Below are 27,578 nucleotides of genomic sequence, written 5' to 3'. Positions count from 1 at the left end.
GTATTAAAATATAAAAGAATGATGTGTTCAACTGTAGTCGTTTGAGAAACTGCTCTGTTATATTCACTCCTGGTTATGTGATGCAATATTAACATATTTAACCTTTAACATTTATTTTAGTAGTTTTACAGAGTCAAATTAAAAATCACACAGTTTGACAGTATACATACATACTATATTGTGTATCTGCATGTTCAAGATTATTTTCTGAACCAATAGGATGCTTCTTTAAGCTAAACATAACTGTAATTGTTGAACCTTATTGTGGAAGCCCCATATGGCCTCTAGATGACGCTGTCTGTATTATTGGAGCTACAGACTGTATACAGTCAATGATTAGGGTTGGTACATGTGGAGCCTGGGTAGAGTGCTACCTGAGAGGCTCAGCTGAGGGCGAGAAAAGCAATATTTTTAAATTTTAAGTAGACGTCATGGTAGACGTCTTCTACTGACACGTGACACACCCCGGAACTTGGTGACGTAGCAGAACAACAAAGATGGCAGGCATAGGAGGCAGCAACTATTGGGAAGGTAAAGTAGCAAAATTTGACTCGATTTACAGTAAACTTTGTTCGCAGCAACATCTAGTACAGTATTCCTAATGTCAACAATTAATTTGCCGGTGTCACTGTCGGCGCGTTTGGCTCATACACCCATGGGTTAAACACATAACCTACGTATCTCTACGACCAACGTTAGCTCCCAACAAGCTAGCTATAATATCGCCAATTAAGTTAACGTTATTCATTAAGCTGTTAAATCTGTGTCGCCACTTTAAACGGTTTATCAGCTAGACACACTGAGAGTCCGCTGTACCGACTGTTACACTTATTAGATGATAATTAGTAGAAATCGTTGTCTTAATTTTCCCCTCGGATGATATTGAAAATAGTTGGCTCTTTCAGCTTACTCCAATGGTACAAGTTAATAAGCGTTGTTGTAATAACGTTGTCATTGCTTTGGCTTTGTCAGCAAACTAAAATGAACCGTTGTTAAGTTTTAAAATGTTTTGTCTGTCTGTGTGTGTGCGCGCGCGCGCGCGTGTGTGTGTGTGCAGATCTGCGAAAGCAGGCAAGACAGTTGGAGAATGAACTTGACCTAAAGTTGGTCTCCTTCAGTAAACTGTGCACCAGCTACAGCAGCTCCAGGGATGGACGTCGAGGAGACACGTAAGATCAAGTTTTCTGTCACACCTGCAGAGCTAACAACCGACTAAGGCAAAAGTCTGTATAATTCTTATTCATACTGGTAGTAAGGCATGGGTAGCTTGACTGGAGACTGCACAGTTAACGAACTACTCCAAGTACACCAAGTAAATCAAGGCAAGAACACATCCGACCTGATTGGGATTGATAGGTTGAGTTGATGTGATGGTTAAAATAGTAATGTTAGAGCTGAAACAACAAGTCCAGCAAAACAGAAAATTAATCAGTAACTATTTTGATAATCAATTAATCATGTCGGTCAGTTTTCAAGTATACATGCCAAAACTTTTATGATTTCAGCTTCTCAAATGTAAGGGTTTGCTGCTTTTCTTTGTCATATATCATAGTAAATTGAATATCATTGGGTTTTTATTGACATTTTGAAGACCAAAGGATTAATTGAGAAAATATTTGTCAGATTAATTGGTAAGGAAAATAATTGTTAGTTGCAGTCCCAATGAAGTCCCTCTCATTTGTGTAAGTGAAGGGATGCATACCTAATACTTAATCAATATGAGGGGAATAATCTATGTAGGGCATGTCCTTGAGTTAGTGAGAATTATAAAATCTCAAGGTTACTGAAGGTACAAATGTGGCCCAGGTTGTAGTGGTCAGAGGTCTGGATATGTGGGTGGAGGCTCCTGCAAAGTGTTGGCTGCAGGAAGGAAGTCTCTATGAACAATACATTGATCTCATACCAACTCCAAGGGTGTTGTTCACTAGCTATGATATATCCTAGGAGGGAAGCAAGTGAAGGAGGACTTCCCCATGGATCTTATTATTCTAACACTAGTGCACGGTTGTTTCTTTTGGTAATCAAACCACTACTTGCGAGCTGTAAGGATGAAACACACCTTTAGATTTTGATTCTTGAAAATAATTTGACTAGAAATAGTCATCTGTTTATAAGTGCTTCTTTGTTAGCAACAACCAGTGTATGTTTCTATTGATGCATCCTTACTTAGGACATTCACTAAACCATCACCAGCTTAAAAACCCATAACTACCCGTGTAATTTAAATCTAAAAAAATGTTAATCACACTTAAGATCTGTGTATGGGGGGAGTAGTGTCTTAAGTCATGCCTACTTTGGTTGCTATGTGGATGGTGTTAATAAAACATTTTAGATGAACAGTCGTAAATAAAGTTCATTGTGAATTATTTCTAATTCAACCTTTATTTTCATTTGGACTTAACTCATGCCAAAAATGTTTTCATGCAGTTTACACAGTTTGAACCCAAGTGCAGAAGATTCTTCACACAAGCATGAATTCTTTAATATCAGGTTTTTGTGCTAAACTTAACATTTAATTCCATCAATGTATCATTTAATCACTGAGACAACTAAAATCAATGCCAGTATATTTGTAAAGCTTTGTACAAACAAACCACTTTAAGTCAACTTTCTATTTGTTTTCCATTCTTTGTTTTTCCTCCTCAAGGTCAGACACCACCCCACTGCTAAACAACTCTACCCAGGACAGGATGTTTGACACAATGTCAGTGGAGATTGAACAGCTGCTGGCCAAAGTAAGTAAATTCTCATGGGCCAGTGACTCGTGAAAGGCCAGCAAAAAGACAAAATAAGCAATAAGAACAGCCCTGGATTTATGCCAAGGCTCTTGTCTTTCATCGAGGAAAGAGCAGACTGGAGGCTCCATTTCTCCGCATGATTTCCATTGGACCCTCTAATGCTTAAATGTATTTGATTCAGTTACACTCAAAAATGTAAGATTCATAATACTTCTTTCAATTCCTCATGGGACAGTTCAAAAGCAGACTCAGCAAACAACAAGAGATCATAAGAGGAGTAGAATTTTACAATACAGTATTTTTTCTAAAGTTAATGACACGAATACAAGCGCTGTAAGTCAGAATCAACAGCTACATTATAATAATAATATTGTGCACTTCTGATCACAAAAAGGTAAAATTAATTTATCCATGGGATATGTTGTATCATTTGGCTATTTGCCATGAAAGACATCCCTGTGACATAAAGTGTACATCCTGGAATTGACACATGCTGAATGTGTGTGTTATCGTGTTTTGCATATGTAGCATGTTGTATTGGGATTCTGTGTGGGTCTTTACCTTATCTGCTGATCACCTGGTTTCCCTAATGTGTTTTCCTTCCACCTGTCCATCCATTAATTTTCTCTGTCAGCTGACTGCAGTGAATGACAAGATGGCGGAGTACACCAACGCCCCGGGCACGGCCTCTCTCAATGCTGCACTCATGCACACGCTCCAGAGACACAGAGATATCCTACAGGTTTGCCCTCTTATTCTTCTCAATTTAATTTTCGTTTATTCTTCTTGCTCATCTATTTTCTATACTCTTTATGTATTTTACTTTACATTTTTTGTTTTCTGTAAAACACCTGTTTGGTAAAAACACTCTGCAATTCACTGTAGAACACAACTATACTATGAAGCACACATGCCTCAGTGTTTCCATTTTGTCCTCTTGGTGTTTACTCTTTGTTCTTCTTCATTTTCACTTTTATTTGTTTTCTATGCAGGATTACACACATGAATTCCACAAAACCAAAGGCAACTTCTTGGCCATCCGGGAAAGGGAAGACCTGCTTGGGTCTGTCAGGAAAGACATTGAGTGAGTACTCAGTCACACCACCTCATGATTAATTTGGCCATGCAGCTAATAGACCAGTATGTGTTCACAGTTATGTAAATATGGTCGGTATGTAGTTTCTTATTCACACTGTAAAAGCAATTTCAATGCATATAACTACTGATAAATGATTAAATGTATTGACTGGTGAAGGTACAGTAAATGGGTGGTCAGAGCCACCTTATACCATCTTATTGTCTCACATGAAACTGTACATGGTACTGCATACAAAACAAATACTATCGTCATGTGATGCATTGCTTGTGTTTGATCTTAGTGGCTGTGAAGGAATAAAAACTGCCAAGCATTACTCAGTGCTTCTGTGTTGTAGACCTTATACCTTAGGGAGATAGTTGAACCTTGACTTCCACTTGGCACGCTCTTGAAAAATGTTGACCATTAAAACCTAAGAAGATTCATGGCCTCTTTGGCCTTGTATTGAGAAAGTGTGTCCTCTCCTCAGATTGGTTCAGTTGTGAGTGTATTGAAATGAAATGGAGGCTCCCCCAGACCATGACTCTTGTCGTTTTTTTTTTTTTGTAATGGCTTATTGATCTGTAAGACACAGCACTGAGCATACGGTGAGCACTGCAGGATTCCTGTTGATCCCCCTCCATCCAGCTAGTATGCAGATAGACTGCGGATGCTTCATACAGTCATACATGTTCCATAGGCATCACAGTCCCTTTATATCATAACTCTTTCTCATTAATCTCTCACAATGCAACATTAAAATGTCTTCTGTGGGGGCTTATCTGTATATTTAAAGTATTTTTCACACATAAACCCATTTAAAGGTGTGTTCTTAGTAGTTCATGATAGGTTCAGTCCTCATATTACTAAATCATTTGATTCCTTCAATTCTCATTGGTTTTTACCAGTAAAATGTTATATCAGTGTAGTAACCGGCCATTAACAGTTATACAGGCTGCCTTCATGTTTTCTGTAGAGAATGCAGAAGAGCTTGGCTTGCTACTTAATATAAGAGACTGACTATTAGCAAATGTACTCAAGCTCATCACACACATAAGGAAAAACTGTGCAGCTCACAGTCTACAACAGTGTGATTTTCATTTTGAAAAACCAGACTTTATACAGTTAACTCATACTGTACATTTTCAGGTCACCTCTATATTGAATCAGTCTTTTTAAATGGTGTTGCTAAATCCAAAATCATGTGCTTCCATAGACTTGATGAAACTACATACACATACAGGGACATGCACAGATCTCGGATTGCTTTGCCCACATTGACTAAAATGCCTCTTGGACCATTGAATAACTATCTCTTAAAATATTACTGGTATTATTATTATTGTTGTTGCTACTGTTATTCATATGATTATTGTAGTAAGAAAATCCCATTAATATTAAGATAGGAGTTAAGGAATGATGCTGTCGTTGTATCTGCATTAATTTCTGGAAGACTCTGTTGAGGAGGAACACACTGATTTTGCTCTCAACAGCTTTTTTTCTTTATGTATAAATGAACAAAGTATAATGTTTATAATGTTTATCGTGACAGTGCTTTATTTCTAAATTTCTATTTCTGTATTTTTTAAGTATTTAATACTACTTATATCAGTGTACCCCAAGCCATTATTATCTAACACATAAACAATAAAATTTTAACTGTATATCTACTAGTAGTAGTTAGTAACATCCTGTGGGGTCAGCACTACATGCAACAGTTCACTCAATCTTCTCATTAAATCACATTGCTAAGGAGTGCCACTGACCCTACTAATAGACTCAGTGCTGATGAATCTAATGCATAGAAATGAGCCATTGTTGTTGACCCAGTGCTCAGCCTAACGATGACTAATGTGCCCAGGGGCTGTTAATGAGGAAACCATCTGAGCTTACAAGTAGGGGAATTACAACTGCTACTGTTATAGCACAGTGCAGTGAGATGTCGAGTCATGCTTAACATGAGGCCATATCTTTTGAAGAGCAATATTCCCCTAAACTCCCTCATTGACCTTTGCTGGTGGGGCATGAGAAAGTGATAAATTAGGGCTTGAGAATATATGAAAGCAGCTGTATCCTGGACAGATTTGATCAAGACTTGATCTGTTGAACTGCCTTGACTGTAATACAGTTTGTGAGGAATAACAAAACTGTGAGCTAACTTGCTAACACGTACAGTGAAAATCAGTGATCACCATTTTATTAAGTTTACTTAAATAAAAATAAATAAGTAAAAAAATTTGCTGTAAGAAAAATAAAAATTACAAAAATATTTTCTCCCAATAACAGAAGCTGGGGCCCGATATTTTGACTTTGTGATTTCACAACAAAAGTCAGATAGGTTTGTTCTTGGATAGAGGAGCTTAGTTTAGTACTTGCATCATAACAACAGCATAATAATAATAAAAGTGAAAAGGGTCACCGTTTTAAAATTTTTTAATGTAATATATTGCGGATTAAGTTGTGTTTGGAAAGCAAAACGTTAAGGTCAGTTGTATTTGTAGGCTTTCATGCCATTGATACAGTGATGAATGTTTCTGCTGCAGCTGAGCCTTTTGTCCCTTTTGTCAGGTAGAGGGCAGTAGAGATCTTGGGCATGGAGTAAACCTGGCCAGGGCACTGTTCACTGTAAATTGTTCATGTAAAGTGTATGCACACTGCACACGCAAAAAATCCATACTGATTAAAAGAAATAGTGCACACTGTCTCATTTATGCAAGCACCTATATGAGCAATATGACATTTTATCAAACAGTCTTATCGATATCTTTCAGTGTGCTCGCAGACCCTGTCAGCAGAACACACGTGCAAATATGCGCACACATGTGCACACACACACACACACACACGCGCGCACACACAGCTGCGTCGCTCATAACTGAGCTCAGACCTAACGCTCCCTCTGCTCCTGCTTTGATTCTAAATGTCAGCAACAAAAATGACAGCTAGACTGTGATTTACATTGGTGCCCTTTTAAAAAGCCTTGCTGGAATGATGAAGCTGGCTGTCTGTACAGGCAATTCTGGCCCCACTAAGGCATCAGCTCTGCTCCTGGGGCGACCAGCTTGGACTCAAGGCAGCCACTGTGGAGTGTGCTGTGTGTGCACTGCATATAGTATTTCCATTTAACGGCTTTGGATGGCGCACTGGGGATGGAGTAGGCACATTTGTTCTTGGACTGCTTGCAGTTAGCTGGGTGTTGTAGGATGTTTATGGTATATGTGTGTGCGCATACTACGTTTCCCAGTTTCCCCCCTCATCCTCTGTTCTTTATCTCATTGTCGCTCCAACAGTAGGGTGGGGCTGTGTTAAATGACCAGAAACCCAGGAGAGTACTGGGAGTCAGCTGTTCACAGAGGCTGATAGCTAGAGTTGCATCAAGCAAAAGAGAATGGGTGTGATGTGTTCGCTCTGAGTGGTGGTATAACAACCCATCCATTAACTTTGACTGCTTTGCTACCAGATAGCTCAGTAATACAGTACACTGCTTCATTTCTGTTCCATGGAATTAGTGGTCTCTTACATAGATGATGCATAGAGTAGTATAAGAATTGTAAGCCATAGTGAACAAAATAAATAGTTTATTAACCGTTCTAGACTCCCATCCACCCACTCTGAATCGTTGTCATTGTTGTACAGGAGGAGGTCAGGCCAAGCAGCTCTTTTGGCACTTTCCCACTGCCCAGTATGGAATTTTTAACTGTGTTTAGCTGGCATGCCGAGCTGTGATTTTATGCATTTCCATTGCTGCTTCATAGCAGGGAGAGAACCAGGCTGGCTAGCTATTTATGGCCGTGCTTGGGAACAGGATGGCCACCTCTGCCCTTCCAAGTTGTGTTGGTGCAGTAAACAACTTGGCTCAACATGCGTGGTCATTCAGGTGACCAGAGAGAAGGCAACATTTTTAAAAGGCTTGCTTTGTTCAACTTTCAGTATGGTAGAAGCTCCTGTGTAATGTAAAGTGGGTTGTTCCACTCCTGCTGTACCGTCCTGTTCTTGCTTTCAGCCAACCGATAACTGTTTTCTGATCTGCTCGACTACAACCATGCTGGTGATGTATTTGCTGTGTTAAGTTACTGCTAATGCAAACCAAATATTTCCTGCTTGCTGCTTGCTTCACATTAAAAGCTTTCCACTGGTGAACCACAAGAAGGCTTTTACTGTAAAGCAGGTACAGGGAATGCAGTGGTATTGGCGCCAACTGCTATGTGATAAAAATTGGTCTACACAGCAGTTACACCAGTACTTTTTGTCAGTAGATCAGATTAAATTGCAGTTTGTGTGAACCAGCAAAGCTCCACCACACTGTTAAGGTGAGCAACGCCTTTTACCATGCCAATAGGTCCCTAATTTTCGGTGGGATGGACATGTAAGGCCTTTACGGGGCGGCTTTAAAGAGCCTGCGTAGACAAAAACAGACAGATAATCGCCTCACTTTGCAAAACAAACTAGCCAAACATTTTCACCCTGTGGTCTTTTGACTGTGGATGAGGAAAAGAAAAGGTGGTGATGATGAAAAACTTAGTCGTTCAGATAGTTCTTTCTCTGACCGACTGATTCCAACGCCTGGTGATATATACAGACGAGGATCATTAGTTCCCGACATACTGCAAAAGCTATAGCCGATGATCAGGCTCTAGGCTGTCGACTATTAACTGTCCGCTTGGTCTGTCAGGATCCTAAGACTTTATTTCAAGGTGTCATCATATGTATGGTTCTGAGGTCTGGGTCTTTTTTTAAGTTTTCGACTTGGATGACATAACTTTGTCACTGAATGCAGAAAATTACTCTTCTCTCACTGTCTTCGAATGTTGTGTCACATTACAAAAATAGCAAATATTGTTACATAACTTTCTTTAATTTGTGACTTTATTCAAAGTAACCAGTGTTATTTTTTTTACCAGTTTATCTGCATGCCTTTTTCAGGACATACAAGAGTGGCTCTGGGGTCAACAACAGAAGAACAGAGCTGTTTCTAAAGGAGCACGAGCATCTGAGAAAGTAAGTCCCCATCACCTTTCTTTGCCATATTTGATGAATTTGAAATAATGAAGAATGCAACTTTTTAATTCACTCGGAGCAGTGTTTAAGGATATTTATTAGTTTGTTTTTGCATATCAATCTCAGCAGTTCAAAGTAGAATATAGCTGCCATTTTTCCAGAACTGTACAGCCTTTCCTGGCAAAGCAGTAGCCTCAGCTTTCCAGAATTTAGAGCAGGGATAACTCATCTGGATGGTGCATCACAGCCATTCGGAATAACACTGGTTACTGATGTTTGCTTGTTAAGACCTGGCACCCCATGGCACTTAATCTCTATATGCCTTTACTCTCAAATGGGAGGCCACTTTTTCATGATGTTGCATTCATTAATCTAAAGTTTGTTGTATAATTCAGGACAAAGAAAAATGTAGATTGGATTTGAGTGCTTTCCTGGCTAGTTGAGACAAAAACCATTTGTGCTTTACTTAATGCCCTGTTGAAAAAATATCAGCAGTGAGGTGTAGATTTAGCTGTAGGCTGAATTGTTGTAAGCTAATTCGTAACACACATTATTGCATCGATTGCATAACTTTGCATCTTAAAGCTGTAAAAAGTTAGGCAGACTTTTCATAAAGACACAGTAGGTCAAACCATGATCTGCCAACAACCTCATTAGTGTCCTACTATCATTTGGCTGACTCTCAAGCACTGCAGAATGGCATGAGGTAATAAAGTTTGTGAAATCTGTATGTGTGTGAATGTGTGTCTGTGTGTCTGTGTGTCTGTGTGTGTGTGTGTGTGTGTGTGTGTGTGTGTGTGTGTGTGTGTGAGAGAGAGAGAGAGGTACCCTGTGTGGAAAGTAAAATTGGAAGTCAGCAGGGCACACACACAAGCACACACTCAAACAAAACACAAATAAACCACAGAAGAGCTTTTAACATTGCCCAGGCTTGAGGATCCCATCTGATAATTTGGATCAGTCTGATTGATTTTCTCTTTAGCTAAATGTTTCCTGTTTCAACCTCTCAAAGGAACAATGCCTCAATTATTCCCCATCAAAGATCTCTTAATTCATTTCAAAACAGGCTTCACCTGCTCTGACATGGCATGGCTAATGTTTATCTTTCAATTTATGAAATGAAAAGGGGTTTATGGAGTGACTCGTATACACGAGGTAAACTCAACAACACGAACACCTTTAAAATACAATGCCGTCTAATAAAATAATCCTGCAATCCCATGGCAGTTCTCGAAAATTCAAAGAGTTTTTCGTGAACACTAATGTGGTTTTGCATTGTTCCACGAACTCTTTTGCCAAAGTTCTAGTACTGTATGTGCAAAATACTGATCTGCATTTCAATTACTTCCCCAGTCTTTCACCATGTACACTTTGGATGACTATATCATTATCAACATACACAGAATTGTTCAGGTCCAGTAATTTGACTGGCTCAGCAGATTTCCTTATCAATTAGCAAAAAAATAAAGTAACACAAAGAAGCCTGACAAGGAGTGGGTGGCAGCATGTTAAGGGGGACAGTAAATCCACTTTCCTAATACGCCTTGTACATATACAGTATTTGCATGTGTGTGGGTATACACACACAAATGTGTATATTTGTATGTGTGAGTGTGTTTTTTTTGTCAGGCCTTTGCAACACATGTGTAATTGCATCTATAGACAATATTATTAGATTTTCTTTTGAGGGTTGAGCAGTGACAATCTTCAGGGCACTTGTAATGCATCAATATTTTCAGCTGAATGAAGTGTGACTTAGAAAAACCCTGTTAAGTACCACTTCAGTCCACTTTTGGCCCTGTTTCTATAACAGCTGCCATTCTTTGTGGCAGTAACAGGCGGTCTGTAGTGTATGGTGATAAAAATCTGATCCAGAAATCTGTGCTTCATGTGTTTGGGGGATTTGGTGGCCACATAATTTCAACTCAATGTTCCTTTAAGGATTGCTGGACAATTATCGCCCGGCGTGCAGTCGTTACTGGGATTCACCATTCAATCTTTCCTTTAGTTATCAGCAGTTCAGTGCAAATGCCCTTTAATGGTTTACAGGAGGGATGCACCGATCTGATCCGGCTGATTGTTGTCAAAATCATTATAAAAATCGGTATTTTCACTACTAGTTACATTCATTCAGTCAAAGTTGTCCCTGGCCTCATGTTACATCACATAAAAATGATTCCAATGCGTTCCACGCAATGTGGTATACAAACAAAGGTTCAGGACTCCGAGGAAAGAGGTTTACTGAGAGAGTGATGTAGCTCCAATGCTATCACTTCTAGACTTTTTAAGTGCTTGTGCATATTGCATCGTGATACTCAATATGACACTACTAGGAAAGACCCAAGTGAATGCTTTAATGGATTCAAGTACTGAAGCAGAGAGAATAATTCTTCCTGTCCTGTCACTAAGGGAGTGGACCTGAAAAATCAGTCATACGGTTACTTGTATCTGCTGCGTACCTTGTATTCTGGCTTGAGAAAGGAAAGTAAGAATTTTGTTCTAGATAATGTGGTTTTTCAGGAAATAGAAGAGAAGACCCTCTCTTTCCTCATTTATTCAAACTTGGCTCCAAATAGCAAAACTCAATACTGCTGATAAAATAATCTTAGAAATGTAAAATGAGAACAGGATTTGCTAGTGACACACTGTGCTGAACCTCCTCCGGCTTGCTGCAGCCATGTGCATTCCCAGCAGTCACGCTCTTGTGCCAATCCAGCACAATTGATCAGGATACCGATAATGAAATTATCTTATTAAGCCACAACCCATATTATAGGGCTTCCCCAGACCATTGACAGAGATGGGAGAGATTGGAGATGAGGATCGAGTTACGCTTGATTGATCCTGTTAGAGCCATAAAACAGGAAAGAGGGCCTTTAGAGAAAATGACTAAAATGTGTTAGTGGCCAGAGCAGTGGTCTGAAGGCAGAGCACGGATACTCGATAAAGTGGAGAGATGTGAGTTAAAATGCTTTTTATCTTTTTCATGCTTCATGCTTCCTGACACAGTCTGTGATGCTCTCTTTTCAAAAGTTTTATGAATAATGAGGTATCCCTTATGTGAACTTACGTGATCTAGAAACATTCTGGACATATTTTTTTTATTTAATATTTGCACCCTGTTATAGAGAGCTGTTTGAGGAGTTGTGATTTTGTAGCTCAACTTGTGATAAAACCCTGTTTTGTGCCTTTGGCTTTTTACCTTAGACAAGTAAGCCTAGATGAGGATTAAAATCTTCTGTTCTTACAATGGTTTTAGGGTAGATAATGTAATGTTAGATTGCTATAAATTTGCACAAACAATGTAGGAAGTATTGTATAGTGTGTGTGTGTGTGTTTGAATCTAATATATTGGCAAGTGATGGCACCAGCTTTGCCAAACTGATCAGCTAAGACTAATCACTCCCTAACGAAAAAAAAGTCCAAGCCCCAAGTCCCTTCCAGTTAATCTACAAATGACTGCGGTGGGTGGAGTGCTTGCCAGCCTGCTTTCATTCTCAACAGAACCTAATGAGACAGACATGCCTAGATTAATTTTTAAGATAGCCTCCTCTCTAGTTTTTGCTGGTAGTGATTAACCTTGTAGAAATCCACATCAGTCAGACCTGCCTACACAATATGTTTGAAAAACTGTTGTTCCAGCAGATGATGGTAATAAGAGTGACACTTAAGGTGCTTTCAGACAGTGAGCGGTTGCCACCTCCACCTCCATTGTTTTCAATGTAAACACGGCAGACGTTGGCAGCAGCTGCCAAGTGAGGGAGGGGGGCTGCCGCTCTTGTGAACGCACACAGCTATTTGCCGCTGCATTCAGAGTAGGCATGGGACGATATGAAAATTTCATGTCACAATTATCTTGGCCAAAATAATTTCGATTCATGATATTATCTCGACAATAGGGCTGGGTACCGAACGTAGGTACTTTTATGGCACTGACCGATTTGCTTTGATACAATCGAGTATCAAAAATTCCTTGTCATTCGGTACCAAATTTTGATACCTAAGGAGTAAATCTCATCAGCGTCAATACGCATGCAGCATGCTTGTACCAAGATCTAATAATGCTGGTAATTGGCTGTCTAACATTACATGTCGTAGAGGCATGCAGGAAAAACACTACCTTATGCCTAGAGACAGGGCTTGCTGTTATTTTTTCTTTTCATTTATCGCCAGCTGCTTATCTGCACAGTGAATTTTGTGCATGCTGCTTGTTAGTTAGCCAGTGCAGCTATCACATCGTCCACTGGGATGAAAGCATACTCTCTTTGCCACCACGGGGATGGATAACCTGGAGCTGAGGCGGAGAGTCTTCTTCTTCTTTCTTCTTTCTTCTTCTTCTTTCTTCTTTCTTCTTCCTCTTCCACCAAGCTACAATGGTGAATTGCTGCCATACTGTTTGTTATTCATTTTCCTTTTGACATTTTTTTATATAGTCCAATACAGTACAGATATTCCATAATTTTCTTCATTTTAGTCCAGTTAATCAGGTTGAGTAAAGTGAGCAGAGTAAAAACAGTTTCTCCAGCTGCTCCCAGGTCTTTGAACAACTTCCTCCTTTGAAGTGAATAATTGTAATGTGTATTGAATTTTCTTTTTGTTAAAATAGATTTTATAAAATTGGTATTGAAAAAAGTCATTCAGGAGCCGGTACCGTAAAAAGGTTTGTATTGCATCATAGATAGGACACACATATTTGTAGTGAACATGCTTTTTAGTGAAAAACAACAATCAAACAATCTTAAATAAGGTAATCATAAATCATAAGGCCCCTTGTGTAAATAAAGGATTAATAAATAAAAATAGCAACATTGTGTGAGTCTGTTCTTTCTTACATGATAATTCCTGTATTTTTTAAATCAAGCTCTATTTTTCACTTCTCTACCATGAAGTCAAATGGTACAGACAACAATTTCATCAATTGCATCAGTGTATAGAATTTACCCCTGACTTAAGAAATACAGGAATTATCCTTCAACAAAAATAAAGTCCAACTGGCATTGGGCTTTTCGAGTCACTCGTGAGGATATTACGATATTATTATCCCGATAATGGAAATTCACCACGATCAACTTATCTCAACTTTATGATGGTTCAACTATTTCAACTTGCTGCTGCAGCTCGCTGTGTGACCTTGGTAACCACCAACTTACATCTTTCTGGCTTTGCATGCAGTTGGACTGAACGATCCTCTGGTTCCAAGGCTGGATCACTTCCTGGCACTGTATACTGTGTGAGGACATCTGAGCCTGCCTGAGCGTACAGACGTGTGTTAAACCAGTTGTTGGAAGCCCTATTTGGCGAGGCTGATAATTTCCCGATCAACTTGGGTCGATGAGCCTCTGGTTCCAAATTGCAAGGGGGTGCTTGGACCCTGTTATACTTGCTTGCAAGTCTAGTTTCCAATGACTGGTATGCAATCATGCAGCATCTAAAAGTTCTAAAAGCCTTAAAGTGTGGACAAATTGAACACACCTTTGGAAACAATGCCTTTCAGCTTGGTTTCACGTTACTCTTTAATAAAATGTAAAAATATCTCCTGGACAACTTATGTTTAATGTCATAGACATCGTTATAAATGTTTCTCCTCTGTGTGTGTATTTTTCAAAAGTGAGGTATATCAAATCAGGGCACTAAATACTGCAGGACCCATGGACCACATATGCAGTTGCAGTGGAAAAGATGCCTGCCAGTCCGAGAAAATCGGTCTAGCATGTTTTAAATAGTTCTCAATTGCAACCAAGTTGTTATGTACAGTATACGGTCCTTTTTCATTTCAATAGCTATGATTAAACCAGAACAGTTTATTGCCCATCCAAAGTACTGAAATGCTCAACCGGCCAGTAACAGAAGATATTTATGGGGGAAAATAATTTGGACTTTTACTTCCAGAACCCTGATGGCCAATATAACCCCACCCACTTCTCCAGTCTGCCTCACTTTGTGCAAGGTCTTACTTGAAACAAAATGTCATATACTGTAAAAACAGTGTCATTTGAAACTGAATAGCTAAGTGAAGTAGTGCTGCAGATGAAAAAGACACAATTGGCATCAAAAAGTATAGGTATGTTTGTGGGTGCTTCATGATCAACAGTTTTTAAACAGTTCATTTTAAACAGTATTTGCCTGCCACAGTGGCCACGTGCTACAGCCTCTTTCTTGTTCTCTCTCTCTTTTTCTTTCTTTCTCTGTCTCATCTTGTCCCCAAGTTTGAGACCCCAGCTTTTAGTCTGCCTGGCCTGTTGCCCATCTTAAGAAGTTCGATCTGAGCTGCCAGTTATGCTAATGTAATCAGTAGAGGAGAGCTCTGAGGATTTGGGTAAAGTGCAGCCCTGCTCTCTCTGGCTCACCAGAGGGATCCAAACAGTTAAGTTCAGATTCAGTTCAGAAACTTTAGAGGTTCAGTCAGAGGTTTACCCAACAAGAATGTGAAAGTGTCTGAGGCATTTTGGGCCAGTTCATTTCAGTGCTTTGCTCCCAGCTGGTTGTCAAGATAAGCTGCTAAAAAAAGATCTGGACCTAAGTGACACAGCTTTTGTTGAGTGCATCAACCATATGCATTGACTAGCTCATATCGAACAGTCCATTATGATCTATCGCAAGTGTATTTTCCTGTAATCAAGATTAGGACTGTGTGCCATTTATTGCCACTTTGCTATGAAAGAAGATGCCATTTTTTATAAATTGATTCCAGTGGGTTTGAAGTGTTTTGCTACTTACTGGTATGCGCTGATTGTGCTTTGTGTGCTTAGTTCTTTATTTGCCCAAAGGCCTCCCATTTAAACAATGCTCATCTCTGAGCAGCAAACACTACACCACAGCTTTTTCTCTGCTGTCCAGTCCCAGCAGCACTGTCAACAACAAAATGGAGGAATAGTTAGAAGCTCTTGTTACTGACAACACATTGCTATTTGATCGAACAGACAAATATTAACATTACATAAACAATAACAATACTGTCACAAAGTTGTGATCAGGATCGAAATGGCAGCGTCTGCCTTTCTTCTTTCAAAATGTTGTGTGTCTGAATTAAAAAAAAAAAAAAAAATGGAACCCCAGTTCCCTAGTTATTACAGATTCCCAGTGTTTAGAGTTTTTTTTTTTTTTTTTTTTTTTTGCATTTTTAGGGTCAAGGTCTTCTTTCTTATGCTATTACTAGGCCACAAAGGTTGGTGAATGGCAGTGTTACTAAAAAATCATCTCTGTGAATCTCACAATCCATAAGGTGTGTTGAGTGTCTAACAGTGGATTTTGAATCAGCTCTGAGCTTTGATTTGTGACCACTTTTCCTCTTTGCTGATGTAATTTGCTTTCTGCAACTGTTGCCAAGATTTGCAAAGTAATGAATGTTTCGGTTTACCTGGCTGATTCTATTAGTTGCCTCATATTGCTCTAAAAGCCATCCTGACAGAGCATTACTCTCAGAAAGTTGCTGGAAAGTATTTTCTTTCAGAATACCTCTTCAAATAATTGATGAGTCAACAGAAAAGATTGAGTTATCATTTTGATTATCTATTAATCTTTAATTAATTTTTATTAATTAGGCTTTGAGTGATTCCTGCTTAACACTGCCACTTGTTCTATGCCAGTTTTGAATGCAAACAAAAAATGGACACATGCGTGTGAGCAGTAAGCAGTGTCCATTTCTATGTTTGTTTGTGTGTGTGTGTGTGTGTGTGTGTGTGTGTGTGTGTGTGTGTGTGTGTGTGAATGACAAGAGAGGGCAAAGAAGCATGTGTGCAGGGTGGGTTGATTCATCACACTGGGAAAGGCAATTAGCTTGGAGCTAACAAGCGATATAATGACTGCAGCAAAATACCACTGACCAGGGGAAACGGAAGGAACCCACTCAAAGCTGAAACCACAGAAGGCCACATACACGAACGTGATGACACAATCAACCTCACCACTACAGCTGCGGCTTGATGATGTAGGGAACAAAGCACACATCTTTTGCCCCATCTCATCTCTGCATATAAAAACTCTATGAATCAAGGCTCCCCTCAGCCCACAGCCACTCTCCTTTGCTCTGTAGCTCATGATTTATAAGGTAAACACTGACAGCAGACAGACAGTTAAAGGATATAGTTTTCTCTGTCACTTGTTTGTCTGTCCACCATGATTTTTCCTCCATCACTTATAACCAGGTTCACGTGGCTGTCTGGCTTTTGCCTAACCACATTCTACTTAAGATGTCATTTCTTTCTGTTTAAGACATACAGCCTTTGTTAGGGCTTTGTTACTTGCAGTAATCAGTGCTGCACCCACCTGCTTCCTCAATCCATTTGTGCCGAACTTGCCTGCCAGCCTTCATTCTGAATTTCGTGCCAGTTACCATCCTATTTCACCAAAGACAACAGATATGATATTACAAACTACTGCCAAATAGCAGTTTGGTGCTTGTGTGCGGAGCTCTGATCCAAGAACAGAAGGCTGTCCAGCTCACACCGTGACTGTGCAGTGTCCAGTCTCATGGGCAACACTGACATTTGTTCGCGTTCCTTGTCCATGGTAATCCCTCCTACCTTTCCCGTAACCCTTCAAGAACTATGTTAAATGTAGACCAAAATGAAACTCAACTGCAGGAAGATATCAGAGACTTCAATGAATATGTACAAAAGTGAGCATTCCTATAAACTAGACTAATAAGGTTGAGATGAGATAAAGATTGGGATTACAGCAATTAAACTCATCCACATTTACTGGTTGAGGTCAGTCCTGTTTGGCCCTAACCTTGCACGTCATTAGCAGGACCAATATCTCAGTGATTACATCAATATATAACCCAGAAAGAGTCTGTCCTCTGAGAGATCAGTTTGTCAAAACTTGACCACATTCAGTAAGTGACCTGGTCACGGTCACTTGTGAGGCCCACAATCAAATTTAACTAGAACCTCTTGATAGTATTACTTGGTATTATCATTTTTGGTCTGCCTGAATCAAAGCTTGATTTGCTACTTAGCTGTTTGCTTCTTAAGCTTTGCAGTGCTCCTTCTGTAATAATCAAGTTGCTATTCATTTGAGATTATTAGGTCTTCCTTGAATTCATCATTTTTGATCTTTGAAACTCCTTTGAGGGCTGCCCAGCATCTGTTGGATGAAAAAAACTGTTAACTCAGCATACATATTTTCCAACTGTGCATGTGCACATGCGGAGCCTTTATGGTCTGTTTCCGCCCTCACTTTGCCTAAATAGAAAAAAACTGCTGGGCAGAGAGAGAGATCATCCCATTGAATGTAAGGAGACCTACACACTCATCCATCTTTCTCTGTAAGTTTACCATGTGATAAAATGAATGAAAAAAAGAATACTTTCAAATTAAATTAAGTGATTAAAAAGAGACATGGCACTCTCTCAAGGCCCAAGATAAAAACAAGTTGATCAGAAAATATGAACTTATCATACACTTAGAACAGGTGTATAGGAGAACGTTCAACGTTTAAGATTCTTTTCTTTTCCCCTTTTTCACAGAAGACATTTTAACATGTTGCAGTAGGGCAAAGGCACAGGTGTAAATAATAAAATAAATGATGGCTGAATTCCATTTAGCTGCTTTAGTTTCAGGCTCCTGGTATTGAACTTGCTGGCTCACTGTCACACTCATGACTTATTAATAGAACAGAGCCATCGTTAATGTTATTAGTAACACCCGTACTTTTCCTGCTATGACAGGTCATAATGTCTGCTGTGAAAAAGGCCTGTTGTTTTTCTTGTACCTGAATGTGCACCTCCTGTCTTTGGACACAATATTATATGATGCTGTATAACCAATCACAAATATGTAACATTGATAGTTTTAGCTTTATTATTACTTTGTTTGGATACATAAGCATGCTAAGAGCTTAACAGAAACCACATATTGAGCATGACAATGATGATGTGGAGTTGTTGAATGGATGTTGAGCTATGAAATACAATCCCTGCAGTTTTGTTTGTTTGGTTTACTTTAGCTCTCTGGAACATTATCCAAATTGATTCCAATTAGGGAATAAACTGCTGAGACCATTGTTGTTTATGAGCAACCTGAGACACAAAACCAGTGTGACACACACACACACACACACACACACACACACACACACACACACACACACACACACACACACACACACACCATTTCAACATAAGAGGGTTTTTTTTTTTGGTGTGAGTGTGTGCCCTCCAATATTCTCTGTAGGACAAAAGCAATCATTTGACACTCCCTCGTTGATGTAGCTATGCAGACGATTAAGCGCCAGGATCTCTGAGGTAGAATCTAATCTAATCTCTTTTGGTCTATGTAGTCCAGACTCCTTGTTGTTGTGGGAATCATCCATGACGAGAAGCTGAACTAAACAAATTATTAACAGTCGCTATTTCATCGCAAGGCTAAACAGAAATTAATAATAGCTCACAGTTATTTGTTTGCAATTTTACTTGGGATTTTAATTGCCAAATGATTTGTACTTGTACTTATTCCTACATTTACTACAGATTAGGGGAGTAAATATATCTGTTTGAGTGTTTTGACCAATGGCATACATTCCTCATTGACTTAGTACATGAGTCATTCTGATAAAAGCTAAAAGGAGGCTGCTCCAAAAAAACCTGCATTTTTTTAACATCTGGTGCTGCAGTTTCAATTGCCCACACAACATTTTTACAAATAAAACTTTCTGTTGTTTGTGTCAGTTAGCACAAGCAAAGGACATGAACAACACAAAAATTAGCAGCACATACACACAGAAATGTGACCGTACTGATGTTAGTGCGAAGATTCAAATTACGTTACGCTGTCTTCTGCCAGACTGATTGGTTAATCACTACGTGGGAGTCGATAAGATTAAAATGGAGAGAAGAAAAGGAAATCCAGTTCAAAACAACATGAAATTTGTCCAGCTCAGTGTTACCAAGTAACGTGATCAGAATTCAGTATTGATCACTGCCAATTTGAGACAGTTACCGATAACTACCCCCACGTCAGTTGTTTATTACCTTGCCATGTTTTTGCTACACTGCCTCTTGTCAATAGTTAACCTCTCTTTCTCTTTTTCTCCCCACCCCCCCTCCCACTCCTTGTTTATAGTTCGGACCGCCTGATGGATGACACAATAAGGTAAGACCTGCTTTCTGTCTTGCACATATGGGAAGACATATTTGCATATCTTATCAAGCTGCTGAACCTAACTCTAAATCCTTAGTATGTGTGCGTATGTGTAAAAATAGACCTTAATATGGTCTGGATATGTCAAGCCTAACAATACCCGTTGAGCTTAGTTTGGACACCTGTAGAAAAACGATGCTTGCTTATTGTGCCTCATCCTTCAGTGGCCACTATATTGCAGAAAGGCTGAGTGAGGAAATGAATACATTTAACAAATAATGAAATTTTCTCCCTAGCTCCATTTTAGAACAGCAATATAATATAATATAATAAAATAAACTTTTGGACCTGTATAAATCTCTTTTTGTCTCTGTAGGACACATCCTCCTGACAAAAGAAAAAAAAAATGTGAGCAGTACCGTTTTGACATTTCAGCCTTTGTCATATGAAAAGCAAAGTAAAAGTGGGCAAAGCTGTAGTCTCTTAAAATGAACAATCTAACTACAGCTCAGGCATAACGTAAGCCTTTACTGTTTTTCTTTTGTGGCATTTGTAGGAGGCAAAAACGAGTGGACAGGAAGTGTGACTATCATAATAATAACATGAATGAAGCTCAGGCTTTCACAAATTGACTGCAACATTTAATTTTATTTTGTGGTTATTTTCTTGAACAAAACCTAACTAACTTAGGGACATCATAACTAGCCACCACATTGATTTACGTAACTAGCCATTACATATAGCCATAATTAACTTGCATAGACTGTAATGTTATGCTTTCTGCTGAAGCATAGGCTGACATTAGCAGTGCAGGAAACCAGATTTTTTGCTCAATTAATGTTTCTAACTGTAGTGCTTTTTAGGAGTCAGTTGACTTCTTCCCCAAAGATTTTATGTATATTGTTTTGGACCTTGACTTTTTATCAATGGATTTTCCAGTGCCGTTGTTCATTGTTTGTACTGATGATTCAGCCTTGGAAGTTTGCCAACTGCTGGTCACGTAATATCGTCTGTGCATAAAATGAACGGGACTGTCACTTGTGCAACCCTGGATGCCCAGAATAACTCCTCCCACTTCACTGATTTATAGGTATCATCCATCTTTTACTAGTCCCTCCTCCTTTCTCTCCCTTCAGGCCTGCACAAATGACAAATAGCTTTCTTAGCATTTACCCTGTCTCCTTCCAGTCTGTTTTCTCTCGTCTTCCTCCATTGGTCCTCTCCGACCCATTGCCTTTTCCATTTCCAGTCCTTGTGTCTCCTTGCAAACTACTCTTACCTGGGGATTGGCGTGAACAACGGTTTGATTGGCGGATTTTGTCTCTGAAATCTTTTGTTTCCTGCTTATTTTCCCCAACCCTAGCTTTATTTTCCACAGCCCTTTTCTGAGTTTCTGCCCACATTTCTTTTTAAACCAACCTTTACCATTGTATTTCCTCATCCTAATCCTCCAAAGATTAATGTGGGAGTTGTTAATATTGTTGCACAACTGATGTTATCACACTCTGAAATTAACGTAATTTATAAACTCAAGGGAAAAGAGTATACAGCATTTAAGTTGTTAAGGTTAGATGTGTAGATGTGAACAATCTGAAGTGGCACTTTTTTAAGTCAAAGAGGCATGATTGTGCTTGTTCATGGGTGCATTAGTGAAGCAGAGAGATGTGATAGGCAAGGGCCATTTTTATTTATACTGAATGTAAACTGCTGTGTGAATGTGCCTAAGTATTCAAAGTGTGTCATTTCAAGATAATGAGTTACATTAGACTACAGGCTTGGTCACATCTCAAATCATAGCTATTTGATAAATAAAATAGTCCATAATCCATATATCTCTCTATCTGCATTTTGAATATTATATCAGTTAAAAACATTTCTTTATTTGCTACCTGATTTTGCTTTATTAAGTGATATTAAAATTAAACACCCAGTCAGCTTTTCAAGTTTATGTATGTGGTGTGTCCTCTTACTGTGGTAACCTCTTTGACAACTCAGACCCTAATTTTCATTTCTCTGTATTGTATATCATAAAAAATCCACCTTAAAAATAAATTCTGTGGTTTGCTTTGAAACAGAAAAAACTTTTTTTAAACCGTACTTTCACAAGCAGTTTTTCTTATCTGAATGGGCCTCAGTGTTAGAGGATAGAGGGGTGAACAGATTGTAAAGCCCTCTAAGGCAGGTTTATGATTTGTGATTTTGGGTTACATAAATACAATTGACTTCAACTCACCTAACTTGACGGGTTACTTGTCAACCTGAGACCACACATGCAGGTCACTTTTCAACTGCGATCACTGACTGATCACACACAGTGTGTGAAGGGAATCTTTATCCTCCAGCTCTGATTCTCATGAGCTGGTTAACATTGAGATAAAGGCTTGTCGAGGTTGCTGGAGTCAGCAAAGTGTTTCTTCCTGACTGGGGAGAACATGATCCCCAAAACACTGCTCCAGGCCAAGACTGCGGACTGTCAGGAGATGCCATGACCTCACCCTCCACACACTCATACAGTCCTTACAAACTGTAAATTTTCTTTACTCACTCAAAACCTGCATTCAAGTTCACACACATTCTCTCTAGGCCTGCTGCTCATCAACTTTGCCAGCTGAAAGAGTTAACATGGTGGTGGGGATTTCATTTACTTTGTTTTGACCTGCCTCCTCTGGGGCTCTGTCACTTTGGGGTGGGAGGAGTTTGTCCCCTGTGGCCAGTGTTTACTGGTTGTCACCCTGCTGTTCAAGAGTTACATAATGCTACTTGCAGTGAAAAAAAAAACAACTGTTGTACCAACTGTTTTTTGAGCATATTAACACTATACTCACGTCAGTATTTTTACTTGTCGAGTGGTTTTTGGGGGAGCTGATTTCTTTTACTCAAATGCTCCCACTGTGAAGGGCTCAAAGATGGGCTCAGTAGCTGCTATTGATTATTGTGTGTAAGCAGATGCCACAGAGGGCAAACAGAGCCTGAAACTTTTCCTGCCAGCTGCACTTTCCTACACTGAAAGTTGCTGAGGCCCAAGCGAGCAAGAGAGGTACAATATCATAGCAATTCTATACCTTCCTTCTACAAGCCTAGGCGACTCGCACACATACTGTAGGCACTAACATAAAGCTGAAGAAGAACGCGATAGGATGACTTATGTTTCACCCCAGAATGATTCCCTTCCTTTCAGCACGGACATGCCGTGCCTATAGACATGTAGTCTTTAAATACCCATTTATAATCATTGCACAGGAGGAGATCAAGATTTGAAAACTATGTTTCACAGTCCCATATTGTTTCACATCCTATAATGTCAAGTGTGTATGAATGTTTATTAGAGAGCTATCAAATAGGTGACAACACATTTAATTTGTAACCTCTCTCAGCAGGCTAAATATCTGATTGAACACTTAATTTGGATTCATTTGACTGACAGTTGTGGACCTGCTGGAGTGAGATGCAACTATTAACAGTACTTAAATACATAACAGTTTATTTTAAATCAAATATCGGCAGATAGTTTTCTCTCCATTGTCTATTTTTGCCTTAAAATGCTTTGTTGTTTTGGCTGAGAAAATAATTATGTTTAGAAACATAATTTTTTTTCTTGGATCACACATATGCATTTGTGCATCCAAAACTTGACTTAACCTAAGATCTTGCTTTTAGGTAAGGTGCAGTAGCTAGGGATAGACTTTACATTATAGGATGTTTTCTTATTATTTTTCTGTGGTTCTGTTGTTCTCCTTGACAGTTTGTGGCTTTAAATTGCGCCACCTCTCATCCTTTAAACCGGATGCTCGTTTCTCCAAAAACGTCCCTGGTGGAATTGAATTTCTAATCATATGTGGACTCGCTTGCTGTCAAGGGCACTTTACAGTACTAATAACTGCAACCACATGCAGTATATTGTCACTTCTCAACTAATTTATCTCTCTTGTCTCTTTAGTATTGCCATGGCGACCAAGGAGAACGTGACCTCCCAAAGGGGCATGCTGAAATCCATACAGAGCAGGGTCAACACGCTGGCCAGTATCCTTTATGCTGCATGTGTGTCTGGTTGTGTGTGTGTGGAACCAAGTAGAAGAAAGCACACATAGCTTGGAAGCTGAAGGGTTCCTGGTACTACTGGCCCTTCAAAAATCAACGCTCACAGATTGCTTTTCTATGATGGAAAGTGGTTCTTTGTTTTCCAGAAATAAGAAGAAAAGTATAAATAGAGCTGTTTTTCTTCTTTTATTTCTAATGGGGTTGAAAATTCAGGAATAGAAATATTTGTGATCTTCCTTAACTTTTGACTTTCTTAGACCGCTTCCCAACCATCAACAATCTCATCCAGAGAATCAACCTGCGGAAGAGACGGGACTCTCTCATCCTTGGCTCAGTGATCGGCGTCTGCACCATTCTCCTCCTGCTCTATGCTTTTCACTGAAAGCCTGGCCTGGTGAAATCTTTAATGGAACTGGATTGCTCTTTGTAGCGTGGGAAGCCCAGGAGACTGAGCTCAGTGATTGGAGGACCCTTGAGGCTCCCGAGCAGAAAGACATACAGTTGGTCCAGTTCTTGGATGGGAACAGATTCGGCCAACATGAACTGCTGAACTTGTATTTAGCAGTGGGACAGATGGAGGGTTGGTGGTTTGGTGCCAACAGGGGAAGGGAGACCAAATAGTACAAATAAGACAAGATTTAAAAAAATTATACTGATAACTTGCTTGGAGAGAAACTGAGGAATGTGTGAAGAGACTGCGAATATGTGATGCATAATGTTCACAGGTGGAAAGATTTTAAGTTGAATGGTCCTTTTTAATTGATGGAGTGGAATGGATAGTTCATTGTGGGCTGTAAAATGTGAAATAATAAATTATTCATATCGGTATGTGTAAAAAAAGTGTGTGACACTACTAGATACTGAACATTTAAAACATTTTCTTTTAAAAATACATGATTTGAACTCTACTGAAAAGTGGTTTCTGAGCTTAACCATCAGGATGCCACAGCAGAGCTCATAAAAATTATTATTTTTACTACATTTCTATATCTCAAAAAAAACAAACAACTGTAGCTGTCCCCAGCCGAATTCAAACCATGGATGTTATGGTTTATGGTCCGCAACTTAACCTCCCAGGCCACTCTCACTGAATTTATATTTAGAGCTGAAATAATCAATGTGACAAATCATCAGAAAATTTATCTGTAACCATTTTGATAATTTCATTGATTGATTGATACATTTTTCAAACACAAATTCCAAACAGCTTCTCAAATGTGAAAATTTGCTGACTTTCCTTGTTTTAAAATACAGTAAACTGAATATCTTTGACTTTTGAACTGCTGGTTAGACAAAACAAACAATTTGATTAAGTCACGTAGGGCTCTGGGAAATTCTGATGCACATTCTTCACTATTTCTTAACATTTTATAAATCAAATGATTAATCAACAAAAATAATCAGCAGATTAATTGATAATGAAAACAATCATTAGTTGCAGTCCTATCCACATTCATATCTGCATTTGCAATAACTTGACTGATGAGAGTTGCTCAGGTCACACAATGGCAGTCATGACATGAGTTATCAGGTTCATGTGAAATAAGCATCTTGGATGAAGTCTCTTTAAAGAAACCAGCCAGTTCTTTTGCCTTTAGTACCCTACTTCTCGGTTTCTGTAGGAGAAAAATGGAAACGTAACACTGCTTTGATGATCGGATATCGAAGGACTTAACCATTTTGCACATTTCCTAGTATAGTATAGCGTACCTGGCAGAGCCCATGAACCTCTATTTGATTTCAACCCACCTGGAACACAGCAAAACGACGTGTGCATTTGAAGGTGGGAACTAAAGCATTCATCTGAGAAGGGAATGATCGCACACTGGGTTTGACTTATTAGATTAACGTCTTACCTTGTTGGTGGGGGTGAAGGAATGTGAAAGCAAGGCATCTGTGTGAGAAACATCAATGTGTTTTTGTCTCACAGCTTCAGGCTGTTACTCGACTGGAATCCAAATAAAATAAGCTCACTTCAGTGGAGTGAAGAGGATACATTTTGTTTCTTCTCCTCATTCCCTCTGTTTGATGCCTTGCTCACTAAGAGCACATATAGGAAACTTTGCAGACTGAAGTTTTGTCTGTTTTACAGCAGCCAGACAAGCATCGCCATCTTTCCCTGAATATCTCACGTCCTTTAGGACTGTGCTGAAGTCTAAATGTGGTTCAGACGTGTGTACACGCTGTCAGCAGACTGCAGAGGTGCTGATGCGTTCAACTCCTGAATATTTCAGCCAGTCAAACTGAATGCCACCCAAGCAGAACTAAGCACCAGATCCTCTCACTTAGAAAGGTCGCGCTACAGTAACTTCTGACAAGTCTGTTCATTCGCAGCAGCTGAAATGCACGACGTAAGTCTGGTCCTCTGTGTCTGCGATGAAATCAGATGGCTATTTTAACATCAGGGATGCTTCACTCGTCTGATGACATAATGGCCTCTATCACTTTTCTCTGCAGATGTGTATTGATTGTTAAAAGGCTTTTTGAGTGTGAAGTTAAAGAAAGACATCGTTCTTGCTTTTAGCAAAACAGTCAACATTTTTTTTTTTTGACAAAATAAATAGCAGACAGTATCTGAAACCCAGAAAAAGCCCTTACCTTCAATGCTAGAAGAAAGGATGCAGTGTTTTTTAATGTTTCAGGAGTTTGGTGTTGTAGGTGTTGTAAGGGTTGCATCAGGCAACTACTCTGCAGAGTATGTAGGTGTGGGGAGCTGGCTTTAAAAGTGCAGAATCTGTCATGAATTCTTCATTGTCCCTTTTTTTTTTTTTTAACCAGGGCCATCTATAACCCATATCTGTGGCGGCCATGATAAACGGTGTTTGTGTGCTCTGAGGGGCATAGTTGTGTATCAGGATCTGCTGTATGTACAGGGTTCAGATATTATTAAAAGCAACAGCTGTACAATATAGTGCAATCCAATATAACAGCACTGCAGACTGCAGCCTTAACATGGAGTGGAATCAATCTCTCTGATTCAGCCTCAATAAAAACTGAACATTACACATAAATACTACATTCACAAATCTTTTATTCTATTACATTGTACAGGTGTAGCTCTTATTGTGTCCAATCCCTTCATGTATGTGAGGTACGTGAAAGGAATCGGGCATTCCTTCCTACTCATGGGGGCGAAGTCAGACTGAAATGTCTCAACAACTATTGGATGGATTGCCATTTGGACACACATTCACGTTCCCCAAAGGATGAAGCCTACTGACTTTGGTGGTTCCCTGACTTTATCTCAAGCGCCACCATAAGGTTGGTTTTTAATGAAATATCTTGACAACTATCGACTGGATTGCTATGGAATTTGGCTCAGATAGTATTCATTTTCCTAGCAGGATGAATTGTAAAAACTTGGCTTCTCATATAGTATCATCAGGTAAAAAAAAATCTGCCCAATACTTTGGTTTATGATCAAATACACTCCCCATCAGTCTCAGTTATACTTTTGTATTTAATGCTAATTAGCTAAACATGCTAAACTAAGTTGGTGAACATGGTAAACATTATACCTGCTTTACATCAGCATGTCGCTGCATGGCTGTAAACTCTTCTTGTGAAGTCTTCTAAACTCATGTCTGCCTGTTTCTGGCTGTCAACGCACAACTTCTCATAAACAGTATCATCGAAAGGCAAAACGTG

At 39.3% G+C, this 27,578-nt stretch overlaps 1 protein-coding gene across 1 annotated transcript; it reads left to right on the top strand.

Annotated features, from left to right (window-relative positions):
• Window positions 1–375: 375 nt before the first annotated feature.
• On the top strand, window positions 376–24,770 carry gosr1 (golgi SNAP receptor complex member 1). The gene is made up of 9 exons (XM_044202434.1): window positions 376–531; window positions 1,058–1,169; window positions 2,648–2,735; window positions 3,373–3,480; window positions 3,731–3,822; window positions 8,737–8,811; window positions 19,875–19,904; window positions 23,830–23,912; window positions 24,188–24,770. Exons 1-9 carry the CDS (start codon window positions 498–500, stop codon window positions 24,310–24,312), a joined length of 747 nt encoding a protein of 248 aa, XP_044058369.1. The 5' UTR covers window positions 376–497; the 3' UTR covers window positions 24,313–24,770.
• The last annotated feature ends 2,808 nt before the right edge of the window (window positions 24,771–27,578 follow it).

The sequence above is a fragment of the Siniperca chuatsi genome, linkage group LG7, assembly GCF_020085105.1.
Source record: "Siniperca chuatsi isolate FFG_IHB_CAS linkage group LG7, ASM2008510v1, whole genome shotgun sequence".
Taxonomy (NCBI): domain Eukaryota; kingdom Metazoa; phylum Chordata; class Actinopteri; order Centrarchiformes; family Sinipercidae; genus Siniperca; species Siniperca chuatsi.
This window is presented reverse-complemented; position numbering and strand designations above follow the sequence as displayed.